The sequence below is a fragment of the Ursus arctos genome, unplaced genomic scaffold (genome assembly GCF_023065955.2).
Source record: "Ursus arctos isolate Adak ecotype North America unplaced genomic scaffold, UrsArc2.0 scaffold_21, whole genome shotgun sequence".
NCBI classification, from domain to species: Eukaryota; Metazoa; Chordata; class Mammalia; order Carnivora; family Ursidae; genus Ursus; species Ursus arctos.
Window position 1 is genome coordinate 9,816,829 of NW_026622886.1, and position 27,501 is coordinate 9,844,329.

The 27,501-nt window shown below is 51.9% G+C and overlaps 1 protein-coding gene across 3 annotated transcripts in view; it reads left to right on the top strand.

Moving 5' to 3' along the window:
* The first annotated feature begins 1,350 nt into the window (after positions 1–1,350).
* The window catches only part of NUAK1 (NUAK family kinase 1), a 71,638-nt gene continuing 45,487 nt past the window's right edge, over positions 1,351–27,501 (top strand). Inside the window, exons 1-2 of one of the 3 annotated variants that reach the window (XM_044384468.3) lie at positions 2,095–2,181; positions 3,581–3,639. Coding sequence is in view for 1 of the 3 variants with exons in the window: in XM_026499756.4 (XP_026355541.1) it covers positions 1,915–2,181 (267 nt within the window). In the remaining 2 variants the exon portion in view is untranslated. The other 2 variants (XM_026499756.4, XM_057316135.1) reach the window with 2 other exon arrangements.

The window sequence follows — 27,501 nt, forward strand, 5'->3', positions numbered from 1 at the left end:
GGGGCAGAGAGGGGTTTATGTCAGCATCCTTAGGGGAAAAGTTTGGACAGATAAGGACTGGAGTGTGGCAGAGGCATGGGTATGGGGGATATGATGATGGCAGCATTTTAGGCCATTCCTCTAGCAATGGGGAGGGGGCTCAAGGGCAGGACAGGCTGTTGCAGGAGTCCAGGGTAAGGTGATAAGGGGGAGACGTGAGTGAAGACAGCAGGAATGCAGGGGGGATGGACCTGAGAGCTGCAGAGGAAGGTCGAGAGGGGCGCCCTGGTGAAAAAGTAAAAACCAAAGGCACAAGACATTCTTCATACCTCACTCTTCCTATCCCAGTCTACTGCACCATTATAAAAAAAAATCCCTAAGGCCTCTTTTTCTCTTGCCTTGCAGCTTCTGAGGAGAAAGTGTGTGTGTGTGTGTGTGTGTGTGGTGGTGGTGGGGGGAGGGGGCAGTTTCACCGCTGTCGGGCGCCCTTCCTGCCTGACCCTCAACTCGTGGGGTACAGGCGCTGTTACCAACTCCAGGATCCGGCCCTTTCAGTCCAGGGAAAACTCCCAAGGCCCCAGGGGGCCAAGAGGCCTGCAAGTCGCCTCTCGCTCTGTAGGCTCCGGGCCCTGCTCCCTCTGAGGTCCCCGGTTCGCCCACCTCCGAAGGCAGCCGTCGCGGACACGGTGGGCGCCTGGCTCCGTCCCCGCGCCCCTAGCGCCCCACGTCTTCCACGCCCCCAACTGTCCTTCCTTCTCTGGCGGCCCGAGTCCCGGCTGGTGTCGGAGGGCCGGCAGTCCGGCGGCGGGTCCCAGGTTCAGCCTCCCGGCCTCCCTTCCTTCCCGCCTCCGCCTTTCCTCGGCGAGGGTGCGGGGCCCGGCTCGAGGCGCTCCTCTTGGGGTCCTCGGCAGAGCGCGGCCGCCCCAGCCGGAGGAGGGGGCCTCGGAGGCGGGGTGCCAGCCCCGGCTGGGCGGGAGGGGTGCGCACTGCGGCGGAGGGGCCGTGACTCACCGCCTGTAACCCAACACCCGCCCTGCTCCCCTCCCCCAGCCTCTCCTCCGTCTCCGGCCTGGCGGCCGCGGCGACACCTAAAACAAAATGAAGGGGCACCCGGGCCCGTGGCGCCCCCGGCCGGATCGCCAGCGAGCCCCGGCGGCCTCTGGCTCGGAGCGCTCCCGCTTCCCCCGCCCTGGGGCTCGGCGAGCCGCCGCCGCCGCCGCCCGGGCGCCAGTAGGCGGGGAGGCCGAGCGGCCGGAGCAGGAGACGGCGGTGGCGGCGGGCCCGCGGTAGCTGCGGCGGGCGAGCCTGGGGAGGGGGCGCCCGGGCTTGGAAGCCTCCGGTCCGGGTCCCGGCCGAGCGAGGACAAAGCCCCCTGGCCGCCGCTGCGGCCTACCCCGCGCGGCACAAAGGGCGAGTCGCGACACGCACCCATCCCCCTCCCAGCTCGGGTGGCCCCGGGCCCCGGGTGGCGGCGGGGAGGTGGGGAAGCCCCGGCCACGCCGCCCCTCGCTCCCCTCCCCCGGGGGCCGACCGAGCGCGCCGCCCCCGCCCCCGCCCCGTCTGCGCGTCCTCCCGGGGAGGGGTCGGGGGGCGCGGCGCCCCACATAACACTCCCCCGCCTGCGCTCGGAGCCACCCCTCTCCCCTCCCTCCTGCAAACACCGCCGCCTCCCCTGCCACCGCCGCCACCTCGCCCGACGCTCCGCAGCTCGCAGCGGCCGGGGGGCGGTGCGCGGACCGTGCGCGCCGGGGGCGCCAGATGTGCAGTCTCCGCCGCCGCCAGTGACCGAGCCGCAGCCCGAGCGGGACCGGGCCACCTCCCCGATGCTGCGGGGGCGACCTTGAGCGCGCCCCGGCTTCCTCGGCGGGGACCCCGACACCGCGAACGCTGTGCCCGGTCCTGCCCTCTCCAGCCCGGCTCGCCCTGCCTTCCGACATGGAGGGGGCCGCGGCTCTCGCGGCCGGGGACGGCCCCGACTTGCGGCCGGGGGCTCCGGGCTCTCCCCCGGAGGTGGTGGCGGGGGCGACCGCAGCCCCCGCGGCGGTGGCGGCGGCGGCGGCCCCGGAGCCCAGGAAGCCGCATGGGGTGAAGCGGCATCACCACAAGCACAACTTGAAGCACCGCTACGAGCTGCAGGAGACCCTGGGCAAAGGCACCTACGGCAAAGTCAAGAGGGCCACCGAGAGGTTTTCGGGCCGAGTGGTGAGTGGGGGACCCCCCCCCCCCCGCCGGGGCGAGGGCCAGACGGGGCTGCGGACCCAGGGCGCGCGGGCCGTGGGGTTGGGGCACTGAGACTCTCTTGTCCGAGAGGGGCTTCCCGGGAGCCCCCAGCCAGACTCCTCATTCTCTCCCCGGCTCCCCGTGACTCAGGCGTGTTTCTCTCTCGAAACACTTGTTACATCCTGTCTGCGCATATTTTGGGGGTTTTTCTCCCAGCAGCAAAGTAGTGTTTATGATTTGCAAACACTTTGCAGCGTTGGGACCGTGGAGGTCTCCCTCGCGGGCACGCATTCAGACCAAGCCCTGGAATGCCTTACTGCTCTAACTCCGACCAGACCCACATCCTCAGCGGGGAGCTGGTCCCCGGAGTCCCGTGTCCTGTGCGTGAAGACGACCCCCCACCCTCCCATTCCTCCTCCCCACCACCGTGGTGCCGCTGTAGCTGCAAGAGAGGGCTGTTTAAAAACGCCTATTTTTTAAGAGAGGAGGTTAGGGAGCAAAAGTAAAGGCTGCTGCATGCCTGAGGGTTGTGACAGTTCGCGTCCCGCTTCTGGGAGGACTGAAATGCCCAGGGCAAGGGTGGCCACGCATGCTGAATTGCAGCAGACCCCATGCATTTCAGGCCCCGGTTGCCGGGCTACTGAATTGCTGTAGGAGACTGGGCCAGCCGCCCCATTCTTTGTGACAGCTGAAACCCTGCCAGGGTCCCAGCCCCATTTGGAAGAGGCTCGAGCACCATGGGGTCTCTGCGTGGTCCCCAACTTGGCTTGTTGTCCTTTACCTTTCTGGGAAACAGGCCCTTGAAATCCACACTGCTTGTGGCCAGAGGGCTGGGTTCAAAGTGACTGACTGTTGCAGAAAGATTTTGTGTGGTGTGTGGCAGAAAATTAACATGGTTCTTTGATTTGAAGCAGATCAGATGTATTTTAATCGATTTAGGGCCAAAGTCAGGAACTAATTATGGTACGCCTCGTGTGCACTTTTGGGGGTGTTTTGGGGCCCAGGGTTGCTTATAAACTTAATGAATGACCCCAGGGTAAAAGCAAAATGAACTGCTGAATGAAATGGTAGGTAGATTGCTGTTGGTATTTTTCTTTTCAATCTGTATAAGGACCGTTCTGTGGAGGAAATGGGGCCCCAATCAGCCCCCGAATTCTCAAATATTTGGATACCTAGATAACTCCCTCATCCTAAGCTTCATTGTTCCTGTTGATCCAACCGTATTCCCTAGCTTAGAAAAAAAGTCTGTTATAGGTTAGTTGGAAATTTGAGACATTATACATTGTATTTTTAAAGCGGTCTCCAATAAACAAATCCGATAGCCAGCAAGTAGTTAAGAATTCACTCTGGGCAGGTGCCATGTTTGTTTTTTTTTTTGTAGGTTGAACATTTTAAGGAGGAGATGGTTGTAGAGATGTCCTTTGAGGAACACACTTTCAGGTCTGTGGAAGAAGAGGCAGAAAACGTGCACTTCATTCATGCTTTTCTTCTGAGGTGATATTCCCCAGGCTGGATGTTGAATAAGCAAGAACTAAGCCTGGCTCCTTGCTCGTGTTGTCTTAATAGCTGTTGAAGAATCGCACTGGGAAGTTGGAAAGCGGAATAATGAAAAACAGACGCGGTGGGAGCTGCAGGTTGAGGATGTGAGCTCGCGAGGGGTTGAGTGGTAAGGGTGTGTCTGGGATCTGCCAGGGGACACAGAAGCCCGAATGCGGGGGAGCTGCCGCCAACTGTTTGAAAGAATGAAATCTTGTCTCAAGGCAGACACTGCTTTGAGCTTCACTGGGGCTTCCTGTTAGGCATTCGTCTCACTGTCTGATCCACAGACGAGATTAGAGTGAAAGGGATTGCATCAGTAGACGGGAGCCTGCCTTTCTCTTTTGGTGGGTGTTTTTCCCTTTATTTGCAGAAACTCTGAACATTCCGTCGGGACTTAGTCGAATGGCCACTAGGGGGCGCCCCGAGAACGGGAGAGGCTCACTTCTCCATAGGGAGACTCGAGTCCTGCTGTTATTGTCCAGCTAGGGTCCTTTCCTATTGTGCTATTAATTTCAGCTAAATCTCTTGTTTTACTCAAAAATTATGTAAAGATTTTTGAATCTGGTAGCAGATCCAGGCTCAGAAGCTGGCAATCCTCAAACTCCTTTCTATTTCGGTAGATAAGCTGAGAATGTTAGCAGAATCATCTGGTGAAAGGGTTGCGTTAACCAGATGGGAAAACTGAGGTTTGGTGATGGGAAGTCCCCTCCTTGGCCTTGAGTCCTCCCCCTGCGGAGCACAGTGCTCACAGATGGTGTAAGAACTTAAGTGAGAAACAGGAATTGTCAGGTGGAAAATTCCCTGTGCCTGGCTGAACAGAAAATAAACACACACAAAAATTGGTCAGCAAGTCGTTCTCGCCGTACAGCACTTGGTGACTCAGAATCTGTCAAGAGCAACAAGACATTTTCATCTGAAGTATGAACTTGGAGTTTTCTATGGGTTCTAAGGATGCACTGAATTACTACAGCTTGCTTTTGGGGTGCAGTGGAGGAGAATGGGGAGAGCACTGTCTCGGGTCTGCCTTTTCAGGCTTTGGGTAGAATTCCAAAGTGATGTTTTCATGTCCTTTGTACCCATGTCTTTTAGGGCTCCCCTCAAGAGGAGCAGAGGCCTTCAGCCTCTTTGCCAGCGCGGGTGGCTGGCGTCCCGGCACGAGATGCCGTGGGATTAGCCCTCCCGTTGAAAGCAGCTCAGAGACGTGCTTAAAAATGAAAATGTTGTGGCTTTTAATTGCACATCTGGAAGGGCCTTCTGAATCAAACAGAGCACCACGCAGCAGCGTCTTCTGTGTTCTGGGAAGCCACTTCCGAAGACAGTTGTAGGATCAGGAGCTCGGAGTGGCCCCCGGCCTGGCCTAGTCCAGGCACGCTCCCCTCTGAATTCCTGAATGTGGTTTGTGGCCACTGCCTGAGGGTGTCCATGACACAAGGACTCCAAGTGGCTTGTTCCAGAGATTAACACACCCCACAAGGAAGCACTCTTGCAGAAGGGCTAAGAGTCCTGGCGGACATTCAAATCCTGACTTTTCACCAGCTTCATGAGCTGCTGCGAGCTCTGTAGCTTTTGAAACCTCAGCTTCCTCATCTGTAAAATGGGCTACCAATAGTACCAGTTTCGTGGGCTTGGGTAATAATTAAATAAAATAATCTATGGAAAGCCTCAAAAGGTGGAATTAGCCAGTTTAGTTCCTTCCGTGGACTTTTCCCTTAGATTTTAAGACCATCAGAGAGACAGGGTACATTGGACAAATCAGCGTGCTATCACTCAGAGAGTGGTAGGGCAAAGAATCCACTTTTCGGGTTAATTAGGGAATGCGAGGTTCACAGAAAAGCGTGCCCATAAGAAGCCAAGACCATCAGCCAGATTCTGGTAGGATCTGCATGCATTTCTAAAGCCTTGAATTTGGGCTTTGTTTCTTGCACAACTTTTGTTTTGATACAGTTTTGGGCAGGGCTGTTGAGTGGAGCCCCTGTGGCAGAACACGGCATGCGTTTTCTTTGAGCCAAACTGCCTGGACCTTCAGGCTGCACAAACTATTGCCAAAAAACCCAAACCCAAAAACAAACAACATTTTGAGGAGAGGTGTCATGTGATCACCTCCCCATCAAGGGCCAAGTTCAACTTTCCCTCTGCACCAGGTTATCTCTTATGAGCAGTACGCTGAGTGGTGTGAGCAGGAGACGAGGTTTCTGGGAGGGGTCTGGCATGGGAGTGGCAGGACCAGTGGGCAGAGTGTGCCCCCCAGTTTGCCATTGGTGTCCCGGGGTACCAGAGTTCTAGCATGGGTGATGGGGCGTCCCCACTCAGCAAAGGGAATGATTTGACCACAAATGGGTGTTTTAAGCACTGGCCCAAAGTTACTCCTTGCCTGGTGCTGGAAAACTGCAGATGAGGGCTGCTATCGTATGGTAAGCTGGCCTGCTGAGCCAGATGGCCGTCATCTGTGGTGGCTCGGGTGCCATGTTGCAACAAAGGCCCAAACCCAGTTTCAGGGAGTAAGGCGCGTTGGCCAACATATGGTCTAAACTTCTCATCCTGGAGAGGGGAAAAATAAAGCAGAGAAGCGTTAAGGGACTTCTCTGGGGTGGCACAGCTGATAAGTGACTGAGCTGGGTCTAAGCAACCTGATTCTCGGTTTGGTATTTTTTGCATCACTCATTTAATAAATCTTTACTAAAGCAAGCCATGATGCTCACTGTTAAGGAGCTCGTAGTCTAGTAGCCAAGATAAAATGTACTTACAGATGTTGAGCTAGTTCCGTGTAGTTGCAAGATTTATTACCATCTCCCGTGTGCTGCTGTCCACGTTAAATGCTGGGACACAGGCGTGACCGAGGCCCATGGAACTACCCATCTGGTGGAAGACGCAATAAGCAGTTGCTAGGTCTGAGTGCCTCTGCTATATAGGCCTGGATTATATCAGGTGATTTTCCAGTTGGAATGTAGCTCACTGAAGCTTAGTTTGTTCAATTGAGTTCGATTCTGGACAGGAACACCCCCTCCCCGCGTGGCCACAGCTGCTGTGATTACTACCAGCTGACATTTTTGAAAGCTTGGCATGTGTCATGCTGTGCTAACTGCTTTCCAGACATCTTCTCTCATTTAACACTCACAACAAGCCTGAGAGGTGTGCACTCGAGTTAGACCCATTTAACAGATGGGCAAAATGATGCACAGGGAAGTTAAGTAACTTGCCCAGGGTCATACAGCTGGAGGGTCAAGTGGTCTGTTTCGAAACCCAGTGCCGCTAGAGAAATGGAGAACCTTCCTTATGTTGCACAACGGGTGACCTCTGGATTTGGGCGTGGTACCTTGTTCATGGTGTCGGAAGACCAGCCATGGGGTGATTGTTTTCATGGCGGGGTTTCTTTGCATTGTTCAGGAAAGGGCTAAAGAGAAGGGGCTGCGGCCTTCTGGAGGATTAGGGAGGGCAGATGATGTTGAAGATGATGCTTGCTTTGGGTTTCAGAAGACTGAGATATGGGGCATGTCAGGCAAAGGGGGATTCTAGGGTGAGCAGGCCAGATTACGTAGAATGCAGGGTTTGTGCTGGGATGCAGTGGGAGGCAAGATTGACAAGGTAGGATGGGGGTAGTAATAATAATAATAATAGTAAGAGTAGCTAATACTTTCTGAGTGTTTATAACATGGGCCAGGTACATCGCCAGGTACATCTTAACTGATTTGGTTCTCATAATGTGCCTGTTATTATCCCATTTTCTGGATGGAAGAAACTGAGTCACAGACCGTGATGGTCACACGCAGCAGCAGGGCCGGGGTTTGGACCCAGGCAGTGTGAATGCAGAGACCTTGACCATATCTCTTCCTGTAGGTGGGCTGAGCTGGGCTCTGGTTTCAGCGGGGCTCGGGGCCCAGCAGTCTGGTGTGCTGGCTTGGAGCAGAGAGGCTAGCCTAGAGGTTTTCGCAAGAGCTGAGGTATGAGAAGATAAGGATCGGAACCGCGTTAATATGTCTGCTTCTGGCGAGCTGTCTGCTTGTTGGGCCATGAGTCTGTTTTAATGAATCCAGTCAGGGAGCTCTCCACCTGGACACACACTGAGTTCTTTGTTCCCTGAGTAGCCTCGGATTCTGGAATCCCTAGCAGGCCTGGAGAGGTCAGCTAGTTCGCTTTCCTGCCTGCAGATAGAAATGCACTCATACCACGCAGGACATCTCACTTCCTCCTGGGAAGCAGCAGGAGATGGGGGTTGAGGCCAGGTGTCTTGCCTGTCTTACTGTCTTAAACCTCCTGTCGTGCCTAGCGGCTTGCCTAGCACATAGTAGGTCCTCAACAAAGGCTTGTGGGACGGACACTGATGTGAATACGCCGAGCAATGGGCTATCTTAGGACATGGAAAGGGCATCGGTCGTCGTCTGTGACCTCAAGGAGCTCTCAGATTTGCTGGGATTGAAAAACGGGCTGGGAATGAATGGCGGGTTACACCGCGAAGTCTGCGAAGCCAGGCAGACGGTTCCGTGCACGGATTCCCCGTCTGTTACATGCGCTCATGCACTCGTGAGGGAAAGAGACGTCCGTCCAGGGCCTGTCGGCTTCCTGGCCGTGGCTTCCTGTCCTCAGTGGCTCCGGAGTCAGACGGCCTAAGTCTCATTTGTGTTTCCCACATGAAAGTCCCGGAGCATCTGTAAGCTATGATTTGTGAAGTATCTGTTTCAGAGCAGAATGCATTTATCATTGCGCTGGCCCAGACGACACTGTACGGTGCAGGAATGAGAAGATCCCAGGCCCCCGAAGAGGAGGGGCTCGGCCAGATGACCCACCCGTGAGTGGAGTCTGGCCGTATTGATAAAATTCTCTGGAAACGGCCCAGGAGCAGCCAGATGTTGACTTCACGGCGGGGCTCTTCGGTAAACTTGTAACTGCCTTTATGATGGGGATGGGCAGTTCGCCTCCCAGGCCTGCCCGGGGGAAATGCAGACACACGTCCGCACGGAAACGTGAACACAGATGTTCCTAGTGGCATGAGTCCTAAGAGCCCCCAGTGGAAGCAACCGAAATGTCCATCAGCTGATGGACGGATAAATCAGATGTGGTGTGTTCAGTGTATTTATGGACTATTGTGTACGATCCCTTCCGTAATTTTATTTATGGAATATTTAGGGATTATTGTTCCACAGTAAAAAGGAACGAAGTTCTACGAACGCACCACAACACGGATGCATCTTGAAAACACGATGCTGAGGGAGTGAAGCCAGTCACAACAGATCATACGTTGTATGATCCCATTTCTGTGACATGTCCAAATTCGGCAAAGCCGGAGAGACAGAACGTAGACGAGTGGTTGCCTAGGGCTTGAGTGGGTTGGAAGGAAATGGGAAATAGCTGCTAATGGGGGCGGGGTTTCTTTTTGGAGAGATGGAAATGTTCTAAAATTGATTGTGATGATGATTGCACAACTCTGTGAATATACTGAAAGTCCCTGAGTTGTACATTTTCCAATAGGTGAATTTTGTGATATGTAAATTAGATCTCAATAAAGCTATTATTAAAAAATAAGAAAAACCCAACAAAGCAAGGCAGGGCTCAGGGTAGTGGGTGGGGAGTGGGGATAGGAGTGTGGAAGCCATATGTCTGTCAGGCCCTCAAGATTCCAATCTGTGGGTCCCCAGAACTCTCACGCTCACTCTGTGTTGAAAGTGGAAAGCAGTGTCCCGTGTGCCATGGTCAACCAGATGCCCGCGTCCACATTCCATCCCACCCCTTGACAATGGTGTGACTTTGGGCTCGTTCCTAATCTCCTTGAAGCCTCTGTTTTCTCATCCGGGGCTTACACTAGTTCTTATTTTCCAGGCTGTTGAGAAGATTTAGTAAGATGATGTGATATGGCTGAGCCTTTAGCCCAGTGCCTGACACAGAGTAGATGAGTATTCAATGCGCCTGGGGCTGTGGTTAGTCTAAAAGGTACATTTGTCTGAATTAGAAAACGGCTTTCCTCTTGGTGGGTGAATTTGGAAAGGCTCCCCTCCTGGCCCGAAGCAGCCCCCGGTTGGTGGCTCTGGGAGAACAGGTTGCCATTCACTTGTCTCTCCACGGGTCGCCCTCTGTGTGTGATCCCCACATCCCTACCTGGCAGCGCGGCTGTTGGCCTTCCTCATTCTTCTTATTGGCCACCACTCCTCGCTGCTCTGCGGCTGAGCGGTAATATTCAGACACAACATACTAAAAACACATAATAGAGACTCAGCATATGTTGGGGGTTGGCATGTCTCCTTTTCCTTTTAATCTAGCAGTAAACCAGATGTATTGAGTGAGTGCCTCTTAAGCGCTCAGGACTGCCGGCAATTTCAGAGAACATGACAAGTCCTGCGCCGAGATACTGAGACTTTACTTGGGGCATGGGAGTCATACATCTGGAATAATCTGGGAACGATGCAAGGTATCTAAATGAGGTGTAGGGGAAGGAATCATGGCTGTAGGACCAGACAGACTTGGGTTCAAATTCATCCCTGCTACTTGGCAAGCTACACGCTTTCTCCGAGCTTCTGTTTTCTCACCTAGAAAGTGTGGCTACCAGCATCCTACCAAGTGGGATTGCCACGAGAAATAGAATTTGGAAGCTTCTAACACAGAGCCTGGTGCCCGGCAGGCTCTTGAAAACTGGGACTGATGTTACTGTTTGTTTCGGTGAGAAGTACTCGCATCGAGTTCCTGGTGCTCTTTTACCCTAGATCACAGCTCTCCCTGCTTAAACCCTGCCATGGGTGGTGTGGCGACTAAACTTGGAATTTGCCGCGTCCTTCAAGGCTCCTACCAGTGTCCAGACTCCCACTTCCTTATTTCTCTGTCGTGGCCCTTTGTCCGTGTTCTTCAGAACATGTGAAGTATGAGCTTTGGTGATTTGTCTGTGTTTGCCTGCCCCTTCCTCCCCAGTTAGAAGGGAAGCAGGGGTGCTGTCTCACTCCTCACTGCTTTCTGGCCTGTGGCCTGGCACCCTGCTTCTAGTAGGTGCTCGGTAACAATGAATGAATGAATGAATGAACGAGAAGTGCAGCAGCAATCCTGAGAGGGGGGTTCTGGGACCATGGGCGGCAGCAGGAAAGGGAGGCCCCTTGGGTCCCCACCATCTTCCCTTTCTGGCGCATCCCCCTCCTCACCACTGTGTAGACAGGTATGGAGAGCCCAGGATTTTTTTTTTTAATTTTTAAAAAATATTTTATTTATTTGAGAGAGAGAGAGAGAGAGGGACAATCCGAAGCAGACTCAGTGCTGAGTACAGAGCCTGACGCAGGGCCCAATTCCACGATCGCGAGATCATGATCTGAGCGGAAACCAAGGCAGGAGTCAGACACTTAATCAAGGGAACCACCCAGGCTCCCCAAGAGCCTGGCGTTGTTAGCTGCAGCTCTGCACCCCTGCCAGAGATGAGGAGGGGGAGGAGGAGGGAGCCGTTTCCCACCCTGAGCCGCTGCTCCCACACTCTCACGTCTTCCCAGGAGACCCCAGCCCCCCATCTGAGAAGCCCTGATGATCAGCTCTGCAGAGTAGGCAAGCTTTAGATACAAAGTACGTTTGCAAGATTTTCAAAACATTTTCTCCCTGGGTTGTAAATCGAGTACTTTAAGAATTGTAAACCGGCTGGAGTGCAGAGTTAATGTTTGTCTGGAAAAAACACCAGCATGATTTGCCTTTTAAACTCAAGAAAAGAATTCCACATTGCTTACTTTCATGAGAGATACTGAGACAGCATGAAGTTTCTGGGCGAAGGTGCTAGGAGGCAGCTGTGGTAGGTTCCCCCTTCCCTGGGCGGGGAGGGGAATGGCAGTCAAGTGGCTTAGGGCCAGAGGGCCATTTCCCAGGGAACTAGAGGGAGTTGCTTCTTTGTCTTAGTACGTCCTAAGGGCCCCATCCCCTCCCCATCCCCTCTGCTGGGGTCAAGCTCCTCCTATTCCTGTGGCTTCAAAGCCATAAAGACAGCTGATTGTTACAGGTTGGGAGTCCTTCTTGGCTCTTGTCATTTCATCAAGAATTGGGTTCCGCTCAGGTGTGGTTCTCAGGGACCCTCTTGTGTCTTCTACAGGATGGCGGAGGGGAAGTGGCTGATCCCATCTGTGGATCTGAAAGGGAGCGTGAGGGTGGGTTGTGAGCATGGCCTCTGAGCCAGGCTCCCTGGGTTTGAGAGCCCCCTTGAAACTCCTGTGTAACCTTGAGAGTGTCAGCCTGCCTCAGTTTCTTCATCTGTGAAATGGGAGTGGCCGTGAGGATAAATGCGCTGTGCGTCAAGGGCTTAGAAACGTGTGTGGTGTCCAGCAAATGCTCCTCAAGTGTTGCCCTTGGAAGGAACCCTCCTGGGAAAGGCAGGACAGCCCGTTGGCTGTGCCTGCACCTTGGGCAGCCTGGGCGATGTGTCTCACATGCAGTAGGCCCCCCAGGGTTGAACCCCCTTTTCTCACCTGTCAATCGAGGGGCTGAGCCAGACTGGTGTCCAAGCTCACAGGAAGAGAATCCTGGGATTCACTGAATGAAATTGGTGAAATGTAGATTTCATTTCCTGTTGCCTGGTTTTTGGCAGAAGGAGGCTTGTTGCGGGGGAAGGGAAGTATCTTTATTTCTCAAAACTCCTTTCAGATTGTCTGGTGCGGCTTTGACAAGCGTAAGGAGAGTCTCCACATGTGGAGTCTCCCCTGCCCTGGGGAGGCCTTCTTACTTTCCGGCTCCCGGTCCCGTCGACGCACACGTACTCCCCTTCAGCTCAAGGCAGGTCGTGCTTTCTTAAGCACGTCTGTGAGGTGGGTTCTGCGCTAGATTCTGTGTGAGATAGAAGATTCTCCCTTTCTAAGAACCTATCCGTTTTCACACGGGCAGAATGGGATGGTAATAGTAGAACATGGCTCCTAGGTGGTCCTGTGGATCCAGGGACGGTGCTGAGAGCAGTGTCTGACATGTAGCCAGTCCCCGACAAATGTTAGCTGTGATTATTCGAGGTTTGGAGGAGGGCAAGTTCGTGTTTTGTGGGGCTGCGTGGAGGGATCTTTGCTTATCCCTGAGATACCTAGTGTCTAGTAGGGCTTTCCATGGGTCCCGGTGTGGGTCTCCCTGCAGCCAACACTTTACCCTCCCGGTGGCTTTCGCCGTGGTGGGGGCCTTCGGCATCCCGGGAGGGCTCAGCAACTTCAGCCTGGCAGCAGGCGGGGTGCCGGCAAGCCTCGAGGGTTGAGGAAGAGACTAAGGAGGGCCTCTTCCCAGGGCAGAGATGTTTGTGGCAGCTTCACTTAAAAGGAAGACTTGACTCATGTGTTTACTACTATTTTATCCTTAAAGAGGGAGTCCATTGATCAATCGATCAATCAAACTCCTCTTTAGGGAGCATTTTCTGTTTGCCAGGCCTTGAGGTATGTGTGTCACCTCACCACCTCACTGACGTCCGTGTCGTCCTTAGACCTGTTCTACGGGAGAGACGCTATGGCCATTCTTACCTACTGCGGAGGGAACTGAGGCCCAGGGCCACGCTCTTGGTCACTTGGGCATCACGGCAGGAATGAAAATCACGTGTCTCAGCTCTCTGCTACGAGCCTAGACAGCTTCCCAAGAAGGAGCAGAAATATCTGCTGTCATTTTTTCTTGAGGCAGGTGTTCCTTCTGCCTCTCCCACGTAGCATTTAAGTATTTATTCAGATAGTTGAGGAGTTCCTCCTGTGTGCCAGGCACCGTGCTGGGCACTGGGGAGACGAGAAGGAGCAAGAGACAACCTCTGCTCCAAGGGGGCTCAGCCACCTCTTGGTTCTAGAACTTGCAGCTACCCCTGCAAGTTATTTCAGATCCCGCTTTTAGCGGTCTACACTTACCTGTCTTAGCTGGTCCATTTAAGGAGACCGATTCCCTGGCGGGGGGGGGGGGGGTGTTGCTCTAATCTCTCAGAATTTCATCCCTTGGCCTCAAGTACATCCATCCTGCAGCCTTGAGTTTCTCAGCATCAATTTAAAAAGATGCTAACAAACTTTGAGAAACTCTCAGTGGTCCTAGACACCGTGTAATTACCTTGCAAGGGTTCTTAGTAGATTAGAAAGTGAACTTTCCCTTCAACTAGCAGAAACAGTGGGAGGGAAGAGGCTAGCCCTCCATTGATCCGGTGAGCTCCGAGCCCAGCACGTGAGTGTGCTTGGGTGGAAAGGCAGGGCAGGGACGTGCTCACTCTAGGGAGAACCCTACCTTGCATCTTCCTCATGGTCAAATGATCTCTGTTTCCCAGGCAGAATCGAACGGGACGTGCAGGGAGGGAACCGGTGTGTGAAGGGGCGTGCAAGCAGCTGGTAGCAGAAATCCCGGAGACGAGATGAGTTAAGTGGAAATCCCCACTGAGTCCTGTGCACCTGCTTGAGTGTGTCGGAGGCTCCAGAGCAGATGCAGAGTCCTCTCCTAACAGTGTTAATAGCAGGAAACATTTATTGAGCGACCGGTGTATGCCAGGTGCTGTGCTGAGGACTTGACGTGCCTTCTCTCCTCCTCTCCTGTGTCATTAGGATGTTCATTTTGCAGATGAGGAACAGGAGTCTTAGAAAAGTCAAGTGACTTGCCCAAAGTCTCAGAGCTGGGATTTAGGGCTGGGCTGTCTGACGTCAGGGTCATGGTCATAACCACTGGGTTCCCTAGCCTTTCATGGGTCTGGGACCTTGGAAGCTTCTGCAGCCCTCCCGCTTTGGCTTTTTACCTGCGTGCTGCATGGTGGATACCCATTGAACCCAGACTTAAAGCTCAGAGAAGTTGTCTCCAAGCTTGTGAAAATGGTAATTGGAAAGAACTCTGTCCCATAATCTTAATTATTCTGTGTCTTACTCATTTATGTCCTCCCAGTGCCTAGTTCAGGGCCTGGCCCACAATAAGAATGCAGTCAATACTTGCCGAATGGCTGTGGGGCATCAGGAGTCTGGGGGTGGTGTCAGGAGACTTGGGGTCAGTCCCCTCATTGCCACAACTTGAGCTGCACGAGCTGGGGCAAGACCCCTCCCTTCTATAGCTTCGCCTAACTCATCTGTAAGATGAGAGCTCGGGGACAGATTTCGGTGTCAAGCTTCATTATTCACTCAACAAATATTTGTTGAGGGCCAGCAGAGTGTCAGACACTGCTCTGCTCTGGGTGAAAGGGGAGAGTGACTGTCAGACGATGGGGTTCCTGCTCTCCCAGAGCCCCCTTTCCCGCCTCTTCCAGAGTCTGCGCTTGGCGGGTCTTCACGTCCTGTCCCCACATGACTCTGATGTGGCAGTCACCGAACCTTCCCTTGTTGTCGTCTTTCATTAGAATGCACACTCCCCGCCCCGCCCCCTCCTGGGCAGGGAATTTCATCCATTCTGCTGGCTGGTGGATCCCAAGTGCCTAGTCCGGTGCTTGGTGAATCAATGTTGGCGACACGCACGCCTGAATGAATGATTCGGATCTATCCCCCCTGCTCATGAACTCTCTGGATGTGAACATTCTGGGGCTAAAGCCCAAGGAGAAAATGAAGGAGCAGAAGTACCCCTTTTCCAGGAAAAACAGCATCTTTACAAGAGCGCGATGCAGCCAGGATTAGGAAGGAAGGTTTATTATCTCCGCGAGCTGCGGGATGAGGGAGTCAGGCAGGATCCCTCCGATTTGTCATCTGGCGATGCTTTTTGCAAACCACAGAGAAAACAAAACAAAAACAAACACTCTCCCCTTCCTCCAACCCACCCCCCGGCCCCCACCCGCCCTGCATGCCTTCTTTATTGTAAGCAGAAAAAGCACTTGCTTCTTAAAACAGCTCATGAAGGAAAAAATTATAACAAATATCTTCCATTTCTCTGGTGGCGGCAGAGCCTGAATTCCTTTCAGCCCCACAATGAGTTCTAATTTTATGAAATGTTTGCATTAGCCACCAATTTTCCGGTGGAATTTAGAGGCTTGTATTCGTACTTAGGCTTGAAGCGGAGAAATCTCATAAAATCCGTGCAGTGTCTTGGGCCCAGTGGGACGTTCTAGCGGAGGACAGAATGACCGACCATCCGCAGAGCGGCGGGGCCGAAAGAGATCTCTCTGGCAGCTGTGGGCAGGCTTTGCGGGCGGCAGTGTGTTCCCGAACCACAGTCTCTGGGGCTTGGCCGGGCTGCATACCTCTTCCAACTGATCATGGGCTATAAAAATTCCAGCCCAAGTACAATGCTTTGCACCTGACCTTGTTCTTTCAGTGCTCGGAGCCAGAGAACATTAGGGCATCTGGTAATTGGGTGAGAGGCATTTGATAACACATGGTGCTCTAAGCACAGCCCCCCCTTCCCCCCACCCCCGTAGTACATAATGCCTGTGTTATCATTTCCCGTTTACATTGTTTCTTCTGCCTCTAGACCTGCGCTGTCTAATAAGGACACAGTGGCTGTTAAAAGTAATGACAGTTAAAATGAAAACTTTTATCCTTGGTTACACTAGCCACATTTTAAGTGCCTGATAACTCTTTGTGGCTGGAGCCTCCCTACCATGGGACAGTGCTGAAAAGGTCTTTTCCATCATCATAGAACTTCTGAAGGGCAGTGCTCTCTGGATGATGAGTCTAACGAGAGTAGCCTGCTGCCCTTTAGCTTTATCAGCTCCCTACGCGGCACTTGCCACTATCTGTAGTGAGCAACCCCATTCATCATCGTTTCTGTGTCGTGTGTCTAGAACACTGCCTGGCATGTGGCACGCACCCAGTAAAGATGTTTAGAGGAGATGAATGAGGTCTGATTCAGCACTGCTTTGCATGGGCCTTACACCCAGTGGGTCTTCAAACAATCGAACGAACACTTTGAAAGTTATAACCGTTGCGTGGATTCACCTGATGTTTGTTGAGCACCTGCTGTGTGTCAGGCATCGTACGAGGCTCCAGGGGATACAGACATGGCTCCTCCAGCTTAGCCAATCCAATGGTTCTTAAATTGGGGGGGGGGCTTGCGACTCTCCTGGGTGTGCCTGTCAAAATGTACCATCTTTGGCATCTACCCCAGAGGATCTGATCCAGCAGGGCTGGGGTGGGACTTAGGGAGACTTGGGAATCTGCAACATTTTAACCAAGCAACTCAAGTGAACGTGGTGGGGTGGGTCCATGGTCTGCACTTTGGAAAATACAGCTCTGGAGTGCCTGGGTGGTACTGTAGGTTAAGCGTCTGACTCTTGGTTCTGGCTCAGGTCGTGATCTCAGGGTTGTGAGATCGAGCCCTGTGCTGGGCTCTGCGCTGGGTGGGGAGTCTGCTTAAGATTCTGTCTCCCTCTCCCTCTGTCCTCCCTCCTCCCCTGCTTCTCCCTCAAATAAATAAACACATCTTAAAAAAAGAACTTAGCTCTGGACAGTGGGAAGCTAGTTGCTATATTCATCTGGGGATCCAGCACCCCATTTTCTTCAGTCCACATCTCCTCTCGTGATAACCAGAGGGCCCTCTGATCTTGGGGTTCTTATAGTGGGCCGGAAGCGTGAGGTCTCTTTGCCTGATATCTTCCCGTGGAGTAATAATAATAGCAAACAATCCCATAGTGGTGATTATACCTGGCTGTAGCCTACGTGTGTTAAGTCACTGACCTACATTCATCCTCATGGTAACCCTAAGAAGTGTACTATCCCCATTTTACAGTGGATAGACTGAGGCACAGAAAATTAAGTCACTTGCCCACATCTGCAGTACTTGTGAGTGGGTTTCAAACCCTGAAATTTGGTGACACTGCTACCCATGGTCACTGGGCTTTGAGCAGCTGCCTCCTGAGAGTTGGGTGGACCTTCATATCCTTTTCTGCCAGTTGCTTGGAATCAAAGTTCAGGTGTGTTTATGCAATGCCTGTTTCGGGGATTAACACATTATGAGCTCTGTTGAGCTACACATGTCCATCCCTGGCCTTAAGGAGCAGAGTTAACTCATTCATTTGGCAGACGTTCCCTTGGGCCACGATGTGCCAGCCCTGTACAGGGCCGCCAGGTGGAAGACACTTGTACTTGGCCTCATGGGGGAGACGGGGGATAGGCAGGGGCTTCCTGAGAAAGCGTCTCACCCAGGGTAGGTTTTCTTCTGGACAGGAAAAGCCAAGCAGATCTTAGAAAGTAGGCATTCCCTCAATTTGCTGCCTGTGACTCTTGATTTTTTACATAGTTTCACTGTAGAATTTGCCCAGTTCACCCAGTAGGAGTTCGTTGTGCGTGTGTGTGTGTGTGTGTGTGTGAATTTTGTATGTGTGGTGGGGGTCCACCATAAGGCAAGATGTGCCTTTCTCCCCACCTTTTTAAACCACTTAGCCATTCAGGAAACCCCTTCGGGTTGGGAGCGTCCCGGAATTCCCTGCCCACTTGCGAGAACCTTGAAAGCAGGAGAGAAAGGGCGACACTTAGAGTGTACACATGTGTGCCTTCTGTAAGACACCCCGAAGGAGGCAGCTGACACGTGTCCTCTCATTTCACGGCAGCTTTGTGATGGGGTGACTGCCAACTACCACTTCGCAGTTCAAGAAGTTGACGCTGGGAAAGAGTAGCTGAGCCATCCGCAGGGTCAAGGCCGCACCTGCACTGACTCCATCCGACCCCACTGAGGGCGAGTCCCGCTGCGCCACTGGTTCTCGGTCCTGGCTGAGCATTAGAATAACCTTTTAAAAGCTCTCTAGGGATGGGGCCCGAGCACCAGCATTTTTAAACAGTCCCCTAGGTCACTGGCTGGCGCACGCTGACTGCAGAGATCTGCGCTCCTGAAGACGCCCCCATCAATGCCTGACCAAGTGGGGACCTTGCCCACAGGAAGGCGAGTCCCCCCCCTGCCCCCAGCCTTGCCCCCTGGTATGCTTTCTTTCTCCGGGGAGGACTGGTGTGTCCAAAGCCGTCCCCCTGGACCTGGGCCGGGACCTTTTGCTCCTGTTGCATCAGAGGCTGCCCGTAAATGCGGCAGCTGGCTTGTTTTCTTTTTAGGCCCCAGTTGAAGCGACCTTTGTGTGTCTGTTTATTTCAGCGAAATAATTCCGTCCTGCAAAATCAATTCCCTGGGGGCTACAGAAGTACATTTGGAGGGACTTCTTTTAGTGGGGTGACCTGAAATGTCCTCTCGAAAGCGGCCCCAGCTGCTCCCCTTCCCCCAGCCCCTTCTCACTCTGCCCTCTGACACTGTCCTCTCGACCTCTCAAGATTTTGAAGGTCTCATTGGAGTCGTTTTCTTACTTACATATATCTCTGCATAAGGGCTCTTTGCTAACTATAATCGTAAAAGCATTTTGGAGCACTGAATGTTGTTGGGACCCCTGCGGGGTATTTTCTGTGTGTTATCTTTTTGCATTTTGCCTTTTCTTGGCAGTGAGAGAGTAAAGAAAAGTCTGAAAGCTGGGGCTTTTTATCCTGAGGATGGAAGGGCTTACAATCGTGTCACGATTTGCTGGCCTTGTTGGAGGAGGAGGAGTTCCGTGAACTGTAGAGGCCACCATATTGGGGCAGTTGACTTGGCTGGGGTGGTGGTTGGTCATTGGCTGATTGAACAAGAAGGCTGTAGGGAAAGCAGAGAGTAGCCGTGCAGCCCCTGGTGTTCAACCTGCCATGAGCTTCAGTCAAAGAAATGGAGAACACTGGTTAATCTGATGCCCTGGGTAAGTGGACATACTGAGTTATCACAGAGAGCTTGAAGTGTGTTTTTCCAGGTGATTGGAGCGTACCCATTTAAGGGCCAATCTTTTAAAAAATTATAGCCATTCCCCATGGAAATCTTTTTCAAGTGTACATACACTTTCTTTCCTTCTTAAAACAAAGTACTTGAATGTTAGACCTCTTCTTGGTGTCTTTGGGGAACTTCTCCTAACTGGTCCTCAGAACTTTATTTTGGGGTTCTCATGTCTGCTATTTATAGTTTGTCTTCTCCCTCATCAACTTTCATTCCTTTCTGTGACCTTTTTAGAGGATAGAATTCTTCTTTCCGATAGCGAAAGTAATGACTGCCCTATACTGAAAACTCACAAGACTCAGAAGTTAAAGATGGAAGGTAAAATTAGTTGTCCTGTCATGGTTCTATCTGTGAGGCTCCCTCTGACGGCTTTCTCCTTCCATTTTTCCACTTCCCCAAAGATTTGCTGTGACCAAGCTTATTATAAATATTAGTAGGAAGATTGTGGGTTGCCGTCTGGGAGAGCTTAGTGCGTGGATTCAATGACATTTCTTGGGTGGCTTTTCTAAGGGTTTATTTCCTTTTTTCTTATAATCTTCACAGCTGAACAGGCCCTGACTGTGAATCTCGTGAACTTCCGTTTCTCATGTGACAGGATGAGCCATTGAGAGGGGAGTAGGGCTGGCCAGGGTCGCTCAGCGAGCACATTTTCCATTTCACCATCTCTTACCTGTGTTTCGAAGCGTGGGTTAGGGGGTAAGTGGCATTGGAACAAAGCGGATACTACTGTATCTGAATAACTAAAACCAGGAAAAACCCACCCTTACCTCAATGTTGCTCAAATGACAGATCTTTGTCAACTTCTTTCCCGCAGGAGTAAGAAGCCCAATGTGGCCTCTTGTTCAGCCGGCCAGACCCACTCTCTGTGGGAACAGCAGTCTTAGATTAATTCGGAGATGGACTCAGAAACACACTTGAAAGCAACTTGCATTATTAGCCGTACATAGCTTACATTTTATGACCTGCTTAAAGATGCAGGGCGCATAAATCTTGGGGGAGACTGTCTTATTTACTTGTTCGTCTTTTCTGCAGATGGGATGCTTGCATCAGAGCCGGGCTGGCTTCAGATGTCTGATCCAGGACATTTTAGCTGAACTGTATGAGTCCATTAAACAAATGTAAGGGTTTTTGGGAAAGAAGGGCCGTGTCTCAAACCAAATGTTTTACATAGAGAACATCTGGGGAGTACTGGTATTTGTGTGTACAGGACATCAGAAAGCAGCTTGGTGGGGCTCAGCTGGGACGTTTCTGGCCTGCGGTTGCTGGGTTTGACAGTTTTGTTGTAAGGGAATGGTTCTTATGAAGTGTTGCCATAAAGGCAGTGCTTGATCCAGGAAGGGGTGTCCTTGTTTAGCCGCACGCTCAAATTGTTCTGATTAGCTCCCCGGCTGGCTCGTCCACGAAATTTGAGCAGTCTGATATCTGAGCTAGTTTCCCCCCAGGCCTAACCTCTCGAGAAAGGAAGCATCACGATGCCAGGATGCAGGGCATTTCTTCCTTACCCTGCGGTTCTATAGATTTGATGAAATTGTGGGAACAGGTGTGGGCCAGCGGAGGGAGCATTGGCCACAAAATCTACGTACCCAGTTGACACTTGGCCTTTATGACCTGTGACTTGGGGAGTCCCTTCATCTCAGTTTCAGTTTTCCTCTCCTGCAAAATGAGGGGCCTGTCTCAGGGGCTGGTGGGGAGAGTACAGTGAAGTGGGATGGCGTTGTATACATAGTGGGGGGGACCCTTACACACCCTGGTCTTGCATCCCTGGGTTTGTGGTCTTCCCACAGGGACAGAAGTGATGTGGACTCGAGTGGAATCCGGGATGTCATCTGGGTAGGTTGTCTGACTTTAGCAACTTGTAGTTACTGGGCCAAGTGGGTGGTAGTGAGTGGATGGGTGTTCTCATTCTTATAAAAGTTAAGATGATATTACTTTCAACTCAACAATACGAACAAGGCGGTTAGGGTTCCGTCCTGTAGGCTCTGCTTGCCCTGCTTGGTATTGACCGTGAATGACCCTCCCTTTGGTTGGATTATATGTTGACTGCGATTTAGGCCAATTGGACAAGGACGAGGGTATTAATGTGCTCAGGTCGCCGTAACAGAATACCACACACCGAGCGGCTTCAATAACAGAAATTAATTTTCTCACAGGTCTGGAGGCTAGACGTTCGAGATCAGGGTGCCGGCAGGGTTGGTTTCTGGTGAGGCCTGTCTTCCTAACCCGTAGCCCACCACCTCCTCACTGCGTCCTCACATGCTCTGTCGTGGGTGTGTGCTGCATGCTCCTGGTGTCTCTTCCTTTCCTTCTAAGGACGCCGGTCCTGTTGCATCAGGGTCCTACCCTTACGGCCTCTTTACCCTGAATTACCTCCTTCAAGGCTCTGCCTTCCGATATAGTCACACTGGGGGTTAGGGCTTCAACATATGAGTTTGGGGGGACACAATTCAGTCTATAACAACTGGTACCTATAGATGTGAACATTATTTGGCAGAGAATATGGCTAGACTTTCTCCACCTTTCTGCAACTTAGGTCAAAATAATCCTTACGGAACCTGCAACCAGCCAGGAAAAAAAAAAAAAAAGGCAAAACTCCACAACAATTTAATATGGCTGTTTTGTGGTACGAGAGGAAATTACTGTAAAAGTTACATCTGGGTGGTCCCTGAAGGTTGGCGTTTTGACTGATACCAGTCAAGTGAGACAAGGCCCATTTCATGGAGGAGAGGACTGAGCGTAGACAAGCAGTATGTGTGAGGAAAGGGGACAGTGGAGATGTGTCCTTTTTAGGGATGGAAAAATGAATGAGCAAAGTGAGACTCAATTTCGGTGTTATTTAGGAGCGTGAGTGAGACACAGAGGTAGAAATGGTGGGGGTGATGCACAGAAGGACTGGTCAGGAGGCCCCCACCCCTGCACACCTACATCCATTCACCTGTGAGCTCAAAAAAAGACACTTTGCTGGGAAGGGTCTTGAGTCCTAGAAAACGCATCATCTTGGCCCCACTCTAGGCTCATGTGTTTGCCTATTGGCTTGAGGAGGGTGAAGTATCTTGACTGCTTGTCTCCTTGTCTTTGCCAAAGCCCGTGTACCTTCTGGTCCAGTGCCCCATCCCACCTGCTCCCAGGAGCCCACCCTGACTTCTCTAGTCCCAAACACAGCGGGTGCTTGCCTGCCTAGTAGCCTTGTTCTCTCTTCCCATGCCGACCCATTGATGCCTCCGTAGAAGTTAGGGGTCTTGGCTGCTAGTGACAGAAATGGACACTGTGACTCATTAAGGAGAAAATGAATTTGGAAGGTCTGGTGTATCCCACAGGACCAGGCTGGGGAAAAGACAAAACCCAAGGAAACCCCAAGGAACCAGATCTTTTCAGAGATTGCTGTTGGGATGAATGGCTCAGCCATTTTCAGGCCACTCAATACTCAATTCTGGGGAAAGAGCATCTTAGCCAAATCCTAGGATCATGAGTCCACCTGTTGGCATTGGGAGGGTGCTTCATCTTGACTGACAGTCTCTTTAAAACTGTATGTACTGGGATCCCCAAAGCAAAGTCAGGGTGTTTCCATCAGTAGAAGGGTGAATGGGTGCAGGGCAGGGAGGAGCCCCCATGTCCACTGGCCTTTCCAGTAGGATTGTAAGCCACTTGAAGGGAATGTCTGGATCATGTTCTGCAGGGCCTGGATCAGTGCCTTATCCAGAGCAGATTTGCCCCAATCGCTTGCTGGAGAACTGACTCATGATTGCATCATTTTTAGGGACACACCTCCCAGACCCCCCTCTCCGGTTCTGCTTTCTGTCCAACTGTGTTGGCTGGCCTCACAGAGAAAAGCAAGGAACGCCAATGGATGTGGTTTTGAAGATGGAAGCAGTTTAAAAAGTAGCTTAAAACAAGGCTTAGGGCGGAGACAAGGTGGTGTCTTCAGGGACTCGGATTCAGCTCACATTTATCAGATCCCCGCTGTGTGCTGGGTGCCGTGGCACTTGCGTCGTGGGTGCGGTCTGGAGCTTAAGAGTACGGTTATGGGGTTTTGTGAGACCCAGCTTCCCTTTTTATTAGTTGTGTGCCCTGGGGCAAGTTACATCACCTGCCTCAGACTCAGTTTATATTCATTGAGAAGGCAGAAATAATAATGTTTCTGCAAGAATTTTACGAGTGAAAGATTGAGCAACAGAATGGTGCCCAGTGCCTGGCTCCTAGGGCTTGATAGCTGGTAATTATTAGGATTACTGTTAGCTGTTGTGGTGAATTATCTCCCAGCCCTTCTGGAGTGGGTACTGTTATTATCTCCATTTTATTTATTTATTAGCTTTTAAATAATGGAAATTTATTTTGTACAGTTTCAAAGGGTGGAAGTCCAAGATCAGGCACCCAGAGGTTCTGTGTCTGGAGAGATGGCCCCCTTCCTGGTTCACAGACAACCATTTTCTCACATGTCCTCACTTGGCAGAAGGGACAAGGGAACTCTCTGGGGTCTCTTTACGAAGGGCACTAATCCCCTTCATGAGAGCTCCCCCATCAGGACCTCATCAACCCCAAAAGGGCCCATTTCTAAACACCATCATACTATCTCCATTTTAGAGACGGGCAAGTTCAGGCTCAGTGATTTCAGGTCAAGTAGGGTTTCAATGCTTGAGATATGAGTAAGTAAAAGAAGACTCAGAGGCCGGTGGCTATGGAATGATAAGATGTCCTGCTGTGATTTTACATTTTTTTAAGCGTCCTTCCTCCCCCAAGCTTTATTGAGATATTGACATACAACGTATGTCAGTTTAAGGTGTATGGTGCGATGATTTGACACATTTGCATATAATTGCAATTTGATATATTGCAAAATGACTACCACTGTGAGGTTAGTTAACACGTCCATGCTCTCACCTCATCATCAGCGTGTGTGTGCGCATGCGTGGTGATAATATTTAAGATCTACTCCCTTAACAACTTTCAAGTACCTAAGACTGTATTGTTAACTGAAGTCACTGTGCTGCACATGAGAGCCCCAGAACGTATTCAGCTTAGAGCTGGACATTTGTGTCCTTTGACCAGCATCTCCTGTTTCCCGCACCCCGCGGGCCCTGGTACCCACCCGTGTACTTTCTACCTCTATGAGGTTGGCTGTGTTAGAGTCCACGAGTAAGTGAGATCGTACAGGTTTTGCCTTTCCCTGTCTGATTTATTTCACTTAGCAACATGTTAAGGGTCCTTTTTAATACTTGGAGCCCATTTGAGCCACAGCTTTTTGGCATCTACCAGGTACCTGCGAGGCACTGGAGAGACGGTGAACAACAGAGATGGTCTCTGTGTGGATGGCGACCGAGGTTAGGGAAGCAGACCTGTATGTGCATTAGGGGGGCTCCTCGCCGGGGATGAATATGGAGGAGCTGGTCAGCTGAAGACATTCGTTGCAGATGACCGGGTGTGGAGGGGTCCCAGCAGAGAAAATGACAAGCATGGATGTCCAGGAGTGCCTCGCTCTCTGCCCAGGTTGTTCTTTGGGGTCCCATAAGAGCCACAGACCCCTGTCCTGATCTTCCCGAGGGTAGGAACTGAGTGGTGGGTGTTGGATGAAGCTCGCAGAGCTAACCTCCCTCATGGGGTGGCAGGAAATGCCCGGGGGGACTGAGCGTGCTCCTTGGGGGTCCGGCTGGCATTGCCTGGGGCTGTGCGTGCATAGCTGGAGGCGCTGCTGTGACGAGCTTCCCGGGCAGGTTTGCAGGGGCTAATTAGTGGGCTGTTAAATATCGTGGGGGGGGGGATTTGCAGCAGGGCTCTGGAGCAGGGCCCAGCCCGCTAGCTCTCTGCATAATGGACAGTGAGAGCTTCCTTTAGAAGGAAAAGAAGCTCTGTCTTGGGAGGAGATGCTGAAGGAGGCATCCAGGGGGACAGATTACAGCCTGACAGCTGTTCCTTACCTGTCCGGCATGTCTTCGCACACTCCCATTGCCACGGATCAGCTTTCCAAGCAAGAGTTTTGTCAGGGTAAAAATAACATCTGAAGAATCTTCCCTTCCACTTAATTATAAAATCATCCATGGTTAAAATATGCAATATAATTTAAAGCCGTGCTTTTTTTTCTTTGCATGTTTTATATATTTTACCATCTTAAGAAATTAAAAAACTTTTTTTTCTTTGTTCTGTTCATCTGGGTCAGCTAAATTCAATTGACTAATTTTTCCCCCCCTTTGGAAAACTAATGTTGGTTCTTAGGTCTTTTGTGTCCCTTGTTCATTGTTCCCAATGTCCATGATTCAATAGCAGCCCGAAGTTAATATTTAAAAGCAGTGTTTTCAGTGAATTAAGAAATAATGGAATAAAAACCTCCCAAGTACGCCTACTCATATGTGATATCAAGTCAGGCTTCAGAAATTGGAACGAGGTTTGGACCGAGTTGGACTACAGACCGTGTCTCCGGCATGCCTGTGAGAGGACAGCCCCTGACATGAGAGGGAGGTGGCATGCTGGGAACTGGGTCGTAATTCGCCAGCACGCTTAGGAGTACCTGTCGCTCCCCATCTAGGCTTGTTCATAATGCGGCAGTCCGGGGGCCTGGCCGCGCCGGGACCTGCCTCCCAGGTGCATGGTAAATCTTTGGGTGGCAGTTTTAGTCCTGCTGCTAGCTGTGGCCTGGAAGTTGGTGAGCACTCCTTGCCGGGAGTATTAATCCCAGACTGGAGCTCCGGTGCTGCTATTAACTCTGTGAATCCTGGGTCTGTGCTTTAACCTCCCTGGGCCTCAGTTTCCTCACCTGTAAAATGAGGGGGTTGGGATGGAACATCCTGAGGTCCTTGCAGCTCTAACATCTGCTGATCATTCACCTTGTGCCATTTGACTGTTTGCCTTCTCTGCCCTCCATGCTGTACGCAGTCGGCTATGACCCCTCCCCCCCCATCAACTCTGTGGGTTTGGCATTCTTGGCATCCTCATTTGCAGAGGAGGGAGCTGAGCCTCTGGCGTGCTGGCCTGAGTACCTCTGTGCAGGGGTGCCTGGCCAAGTTGCTATGACTGAGGACAAGGCCAGGGTGTTGATGTGGTTTCTCAGCCGTTCTGGCCGGGCCTCTGCTGGGCTCGGAGGTTGATAAATAAAAGTTGCACAACCCCAAGCTTAGCCAAGCCGGGTTATGAACAGCGTCAGAACAATCAGATGCTACCGGTCGAGGCTGTCCAGTGTCGGCCCTCTGGTCTGGCCCTTCCTCTCCCTTCCCGGGACAGTTGGAACCTGGAGGAAAAGCAGCTGTACTTTAGAATTCTGAGTTGGTGTTGCATTTGGCGTTCAGAAAAGGGAAAGTCCAAAAATAAACAGCTGCTTGGCCCCTCGGGTTCCAGCTAAACAGCCTTTCGAATTCAGTCCCTCGGCTCTGCTGTTGCCTGGGTCCCATCTCTTGTGCTTCCGGAGGCCTTTGCATGCAGCGGGCCTTGGGGTCATTCATTAGGGCAGAGCCTGGAGAGACTTCTGGAGGATCCTGGTAAGGGGAGGCTCCTCGAAGCCCCAGCCAGATCCTCTGTCCCAGAGCAGGCCGAACAGGAGGTTCCAGGGCTCACTTCCTCTCTCTTCCTTTGGAGACATGTACGTTTCCAGGTGTGGGAGCCCCAAGGTAGTGTGCAGAGCATGAGGGGGAGCCCACTACCAGCCAGCTTCTGGGGCCTTACACGCCCAGCAAAGTGTCCCCCGGGAGCAAACCTCCATTTGCCAGGGTTCAGTTAATTCAGGTCACAGGGGCTCCTCCGGGAAGCAGCTTGTTTTTAATTCTTCTCTATATAGATGAGCAGTTCATTCATTTTCCTGAATCATCTCATGTTTAGTATGACTGCGCAGCATTTAAATTACGGAGTAAGACTTGCCATCATGGCTGTGTTCACTCCGATGGTTCTCAAATTCAGAGTCACCCTGGGAGCTTGCAAAAAATGCTGATGCTGGAATTCACTAGATGTGGGGTGGGGGTGGGGGGTCCAGAAGCTGCATTTTGACAGTCAGCCCCCCGACCCCCGGGTCTGATGCAGGCAGTGTGCTCAGCACTCTTTGACGGAGGACCTGCTCTCCCAGAGAATCAGATCGTGTGCTTTGAGCTGGCTCGTTGCTTGCTTTTGGCATCGCCACTGTTGTGAACTTTCCACGGGCCTTTTTTCTTTTTTGTCTGCCGCTCCTTT